Source organism: Penaeus japonicus, unplaced genomic scaffold (genome assembly GCF_977035675.1).
Source record: "Penaeus japonicus unplaced genomic scaffold, GWHDUDI00000001_assembly GWHDUDI00000014, whole genome shotgun sequence".
In the NCBI taxonomy this organism is placed as follows: Eukaryota; Metazoa; Arthropoda; class Malacostraca; order Decapoda; family Penaeidae; genus Penaeus; species Penaeus japonicus.
This window is the reverse complement of record NW_028234416.1, coordinates 35,553,684-35,561,183: the sequence shown is the minus strand read 5'-3', so window position 1 is coordinate 35,561,183 and position 7,500 is coordinate 35,553,684. Positions and strand designations below refer to the sequence as shown.

General features: G+C 34.6%; 1 protein-coding gene across 2 annotated transcripts in view; it reads right to left on the bottom strand.

Annotated features, from left to right (window-relative positions):
- Nucleotides 1-409: 409 nt before the first annotated feature.
- The window catches only part of LOC122249973 (EEIG family member 2), a 174,591-nt gene continuing 167,500 nt past the window's right edge, over nucleotides 410-7,500 (bottom strand). For both annotated transcript variants that reach the window (XM_043011203.2, XM_043011204.2), the window contains 2 exons: nucleotides 6,768-6,967; nucleotides 410-3,737 (listed from right to left, as the gene is read on the bottom strand). In XM_043011203.2, the coding sequence (XP_042867137.1) occupies nucleotides 3,631-3,737; nucleotides 6,768-6,967 (307 nt within the window). In that variant the 3' untranslated portion in view covers nucleotides 410-3,630. The remainder of the gene's footprint in view (nucleotides 3,738-6,767; nucleotides 6,968-7,500) is intronic.

Below are 7,500 nucleotides of genomic sequence, written 5' to 3'. Positions count from 1 at the left end.
ACGTCCTAAATGATGCAGGAAAAGTTGGTTCGATAGAAAACAGACAATTATAAAAAAAATATTTCAGGAAGACAAGGTAGCTTTGAGATCATTGGATAACTTTTAGGATTATGAAGTTCATGTTTTCACTGATTTAATAAAAAATAGTAAACCGACTTAGTACAATGATAATGAATTTTCTTTAATATACTTAACTAACCAGCCAATTAACATACATTAAACAGAAATGTAGGAAAGTCTATGTAATCTGTATTTTTTTCCAATCTTTTCTTTGTGTATTATTAAATCTGTCTGGTCTGTCTACATATTCAAATTCTTTATTTAGCAATGACACATGTACAGTGTACACACATGGAGTGTGTGTATTTACATATATATATATCATGGCATTAAGAAATAAAAGACTAAATATTCACAGACTTTATTGAATAATTTGTTATTATTCTACTATATACAAAGTAAATTACAAACATAACTACACACAGAAAGTTCTGAATGGTAACATAGGTACATATCTTGTGGAATGTGGGCTCGTATTTGCATAAGCTCCTAAACAGAGGTCCAGGTAAAGAAAGGTCTCACCAGCCATACCTGATCTTCAACTTAAAACATTTCACAGTTAATATACATTTGCTGGTATTTTTTTTTTTTTCTTTTTCTTTTTCTTTTCCATTATGATTTGGAAACCAAGAGAAGGATCACCTTTCTAGGCAGATGGTACCGAGTATTAGGGGGACCTACAAAAATAAGACATGTATTGAAGAACTACCATCTTATTTAGCCGAGTTCTATGTTACCTACTTACGAGGTGATCTAACGACCACACACAAAAAAAAAAAAAATCTTTCCATCAACATTTATTTGTATAACAATTCCTTTCTTTTTCTTCTCTTCTGAAGACACCTTTTTTTTCTCTGTAATTTCAATGAATTTCCAGTGTTATTACACAAATGGTTGATATAGAGTGATGGCAGGGTATAGTATGGGAAGGGGCCAGAGCTACCACAATTATTATTGTTTGAGGTCAGGACAGCAGGTACGACAGATCCTTCATTCCTTAACAACTGGAGACACAAACAAAAAATTATTCTGACAACAAGAAGTTTGAACTGACATTGTGTACAATATAGCTGGCATCTTGAAACGTACTCAAGAATCACACATAAAAATTTTCTCTGATTTACCCATTCCATATATTAAAAAAAAAAAGTTTTATTTCACTCCAGTGCCAAGGGTAACATCTAAAAGTATATTGTGCAAAACACACATTTCAGAAGACAGTCATTAATCTTTCTTTTATATATATATATAAGAAAACTTGAGCCCATTTCTTTTTTTTTTATCTTTTCCTAATAACATAATTTCATATGTCATTCGATGTTCGTGGTCTATACAAAAAAGAGAAAAAAAGGCACGCCATTCCGTATGACCTCGACGGAAGCCAATTCTCCTGTTTATCACCAGAGCACCATCATGCAGTCTGTGCATCAGTGCTTGACTAGGGTTTACTAGGGATGACCAAGTTCACAAGCTACACAGAATATTAGTTACAAGGGGGCCAGATACACTGGTATATGTCAACAGTAAAATATCATTCGTGAATAGTCCTAAGTAGAAATAAAGCTCCAAATGAGTCGGTAATTTCAGTGTTCATCTGGCTAGTATCATCAATGTCCTATTGAAATTCCTATTTGCCTTGTTCATCAGTAATCACACACATACGATTCACTCTATACACATCTACTTTTAAAGATTCACACACTCATGGCACAAATGAAGGACTTATTATCACCTGTTTTCCGAGTTGTCATTAAAGGATACGAGTTTTGTTTTCAAAATCTGTTTTCTTCTCGGCTGAAATTTGCATTTTCTTTAAAAAAAAAAAATCAGGCTATGACCTTATAGCTTGTCTATCGATTTTTTTTGGTTGGTACTGCAGTGGTTGAGGTTCTATTCATCTAAAGTCCTAAGCATTATTAAAATCATGAATTCAATATGATACGTAACTAACTGTCTCTTCTTAAGTATCAGTATCCTTCTGCAAGTTATAAATAAATGCAGTAACAATACTAAAAACAAGGCAATCAACATGACTAAACAATATTCTCTGCTTGGAATGTGCAGTTGTCTATTTGACTGAACAAATTAATTCTTTGGATCAAGAAGAAGTACAATTCAATACACAAATTCATACCATCTTGCATAGTACAATGCTACACATTATGTAAGAACAAAAATACAGATCATTAATCACGCTTGACTTTCAGAGCACTGTATTTGGAAAATCTTGACACAAGCTTTCTTAAAATAAAAGGCTATTTACCATAAGTAATAATTTATATCTCCCAAAAATAAAAAGCTGAAATGTATCTTTATAGAAACTGTAAGTAAACTCAACAGTGAAATGAACATAGGAATACTGTTTTACACTGGCCACGTGATCTCTATCGAGCAAGAGACCAAATAAAGATTATATAAATGCAAACAACAGATGTTCAGATAGGATGCCTTCTCCCGAGCTTGGGTACCGACATAAAAACTGTGACAGTGTGCTACAACTGAGTAATAATCCCGACACAAAATTCTACAAGCTGTGTACAAATTACATATTTCCTTCCTTACATTTGATTGCTCACTGTCAAGACCTAGTCTCAGAAATGAATGAATAGTTGTGAATTATGCTCTATATCTTTCCGGCTGATGTATCTGAGTGGTCAGTCCTTGATATTTGATTAAAAGAATGGCAATGTCATTTGTTATGCTTTCCATAAGTCAACATTTATTCAGACTTGATTCAGGCTTATCGTAATGACTCTCGAAGATGATCTGTATTCACTTTGCAACTACTGAATGGAAAAATGTTCTTTAATTTCAATCATTAAAATCAAATAATATGTACATCGACTAAAAAAATACATAAAGACATTTAACATAGTAAAAAGTTCTACAGACAACAAAATTACATTATTAATCTTTACTAATCAAATAAATGTAACTGATACTCATTTCATAGATAAACAAACTTTACAATCCTTTTCTTTTTTATTCTCTTAGGAAATAATTAGGGAAAGACTTATCGTAATGTTGCATCCTGTTCTAGTGGATCACAGGCATTGAATTGTTATGTATATAAAAAAAGAATGTCGTTCTCATATTTTTTGGATACTTTAAGGTTTAGGCTTTTACAGGAAAAAAAAGGGCATTATTTTAGCCTACTTTTTGTCCTCTTTTTATAATACTTTTCAAAACTGTATCCTCCATACTTTCCAATAGAGATAACAGTTACACCATATTAATAAGTTTCTGGAAGCATCTTCGCTATAAATTCTCCCCACTTGGCAGCTTTACACTGAAAACCCAATTCTGAAACCACAACCTGTGCACCTTTCTATAGAGTCCATGTGTTGATAAACATGCAACTTCCCCTTACTCTCTCCCTCCCACTATCCCTCTGATCCTCCCCCTATCCCTCCCTCCCTTCCCCTATCCCTCCCTCCCTCCCCCTATCCCTGTGGGGGTGTATGTGAAGACTAGTACGATAAAAGTGAATGTTTCTCTTCCTCTCTCTGGTTTCAGAATTGATGCCCAAGATTCTAGACGGAGGTGGTGGTCCCCTCACTGAGGTTGATGCTATCTCTTGTCGAACACCACGGGCTTGTACTCTCCTCCCGACTTCAGGCTTAGACCTCCTAGAGCTGCAGTTCCGTCGCGGCCGATGTAGAGCTGAAGGCCAGAGGCTGTAAGAGAAGGAAAGACGCATTTAATTTGGGTTAAAAGAAAAAGAGTCAGCAGTGAAAAAGGGATAAAAATAATATGAAATATAGTACTCACTGCAATTTAAAAGTGTAACATTGCATTCATCAAATTATTTAATTCAAACTACCTGGATGAATTTAAAATGATATGCCATATGAATCTTTTCTTAACCCATTATTAGGCCTAAATCAATTGAATGGCTGGCACAATACTGTTTAAAACAGAAATGGAATAGCAAAGAACTAATCATTTTCAGTATTGCAAATGAAGTGTTCATTTATCACTTCATATCATCAAAATTCCTTTTTGATGTTCAGACTTCCCTCTTTTTTGCAATGGCTGCAACTAAAAGGAAAAAAAGTAAGAAAAAAAAGGTTGCCTTTTTCCATATAACAAAATAAGCTAAAAAAAAAACATTTCCTTAAAAAATTGATTTTCTTTCTCTTTGTGCAAATCATCTACTACATGTAACATTTCTTGTGTTACTATCTCAAATAAAAGGTTTTAAAATATTTGAAATTACTTTGTACAGCATCTGAAGCAATGCTTCTGCTATTTCACTTAGTAACATTTACATTTTATAAAAATAATTTTTTTTGACCTTGATGAAATGTATAAAATGCAAATTCTACTGAAATATGTGTTTATAAAAAGACAATTGCCAGTTTGCAATACTAAATCTGAAGTAAATTGAACTAATTATATATAAACTCTTATCTTTTATGTAATTCACTTTTCCACTTCCCTATCTAACCAATAGTCAACTTTAATTCTCTAGCCTAATCTAACCTGATCTCCCCTAATAATCATATTAAGCCAAACCTAATTTCCTCCCACCTTAACGTAACTAATCTATCTTGGCTAACTAAAATTAGATCACTTATCTCAAGCCCTGAACCCCTGCAAGGCCTGTCATTCCTTTACTACTGTACAAATCCAACTAAATACATCCACACCTAAAAGTCCTCTAAAAGCTTGTCTTAAATATTGTCTATCCAGTGAATTAAGTTCAATTACTGTACACAGTATATGCAGTCATGCCTCGAAGTCCATTCAGAGTCTGTCCTAAATCAGGTCACGAATAAAAACAACTCGTCGTAAAACACTCTGAGGAACAATCGGTCAAGGAAAACCCATTTTTAGTAATGTCCTTAGATGTCTGTCATTCTAGTCAGCTAGTTTCTTTACCTCCTACAAGCATTAACAAGTTCAAGATAAAATGATCTATCTATGAACCTTGCACTAAAAGTCAAGACCAGTACAATGTGATTTCCCTTTAGGTAACGAAATTAAGTTAGTGGAGATCTAAGCTGTACCGAAACTGAGATTAATTAACCCGTTGACACCACGAGTGCACGTATAAATGTACTATCCACTATCCCTTACACATGGTTGGATCCACCTGCAACTAGTCACCAAAGATGGAATTGCAAGGCTTACCTCACCTCACCTGTTAACCCATTCCTTGAGTTTTCAGGATTTTTTAATCGTTATTACTACTATTATTGTCATTAACCCTCTCTGGACGGGTGGTACACTATGGTACCACGCATTCAAGGCCCGTTCGCTGGGTGACACCATACGGCGTCGTTTATTTAACTGATTTAGGCCTATGCGTTCGAGAGCCCCGGCATTGTAACATGCAAGGCTGGAATGCCCCTGTCGTGACTGGGTTAATGCTATTATAATATCTATAATTATTATAATATCAACAATAATGATAAAGTTAACTGTAATAGTAGTAACAGATAAGAAAAAAAATCCATGAAAATTCAAGGAATGAGGTAAATAGGTGAGGTCAAGTTGGCCTACTAATTCACTTCTTATCAACTAAGTACATGTGGAAGTATCTGTGTGTAAAAAATATAACACAAATAAAACAAAGCTATAACAGACAGTGCATGACAACAGATTTGCACCTGAGGAATCAAGAATCTAAGCACTGGAAAATTACACAGCAAAGCATAAAATGGTTATTGTTTTTTTGACCTGGAACATTTTTTCACAATTCACAAATAAGTGATTGTTTGTATCCCTTAAATTTAGAATTGCTAGAGATAGGTTCCAGGTTTCCTTAAGAGAGTAACTGTACTTGATAGCAAAGTTTATTTTATCATTTCAAACATAAAGTAAATATGTAATGGATGGTTATTTTTGTAATTCAACACTATATGTCAGGCCCCTTGAAATGATTAAATTGCAAATTTTGTTTTATGTCTATGGAATTCCTTGGAAAACTATATTTTGACGTAATTGTAGTTTACAGCGCTTTACTAGAAAATGCATAATTTAGAAGCAAGTACAAAGAGAATGATAATGGAATGAGAGAGAAAAAGCACTCTTTTGCTCCTAGCTCGTGATCGTATATGGTTTTCCTGGAGATAAAGAGCTAATAGTATTTGCAGGCTTAATTAAATTTTTACCTGGAAACAAATTTCATAGATTTGCATGTCTCTTAAACCACTTGAGGGCCAACAAAGGATTAAATTGAAAAACAATAATCACGCTGTCCAGAATTAAATACATTCAGGAATACACTTTGTTCCCGCAACAATTTTTACTTTGTGCGGACAACTCTGGTAATAATCCCATTGCGGTGGTTAGTGCAGTTAAATTACTCTCTCTCTGTCTGTCTTTGTCTTTGTCTCTGTCTGTCTCTTTCTTTCTCTCTTTGGTATACAAGTTTGATAAAGGAGAGAAATGTAGACAGGATTAGCCACAAACAAATTGGCAAAGCTTTCTAATAAGTCAGTCTATCAAGATGAACATTATTTGAAATAAAGTCTGCATATAATTGCGTCTTACTACTTTTGGGATACAATACTATCACGCATGCGAGACAAAAAAGCAAATCACGGAGAACAACATGATATGTAAATTTAGAGTTTAAGGAAAAACTTCAGTACTGGCAAATCAGTGTCTAGCAGATCTCCTTAAATTGTAAACTACCTTCTTTCTAAAAGCAAAAAAAATCTGACACCATACAAGGATATGAGAAGCTGCAGCCTTACTTTCAGCAGAGTCATCTGGCTTCAGTTCCTCAATCTTCGTCACTTGGAATACTTGGTTGATTATGTCGTTGGTGTCGACTCTCGTGGCATCTACTCTCGATTCCTTATTAGCTTCTGTTCCTGTATTTTTGGTTCGGCCGGTCGTTGCTCGTTCCAAGGAGCCGCCGTCACTTATGCCCCCAGAACCTGCACTGCCACTCCTGCAAAATCAGAACTATTTAGTTAAACCATACATTATAAAAATATATATCATAAAAATACATTTAATAACAGGGAAATTGGATAATAGATTAATAAAGCAACAGGGGTGGACAGATTTGAGAAGAGTTAGTACAAGCAGCTAAGATAATTATAGTTGAAAATACACTTCAATTAGATTTCAAAAGCATATCATATTTGGCATTTACTACTGTATATAAATAACCTTAATGTCCATGAATGATCCATTACACCTACACCTTAATCCATTATTATAGTTAAAAAGCAAGAGCAGGAGCATTACCACAATAAATTCAGGGAAGGAGCACTTTAGAATCCAGGGGGGCATGGGGGTGGGGGGGGAATGACAACATGAACATCTACAAATTCCTGGCAAGTGTTTAAGGGGACACCGGAAAATGGAAGGGCACAGCCAGCTCGCGACACTCCTGCTCATGAAATTAATCTTCTACTGAGACCCAGTCGGTAAAATTTCAAGTGCATGCAATCATTGCATCTTGAGGATTATTCAGGT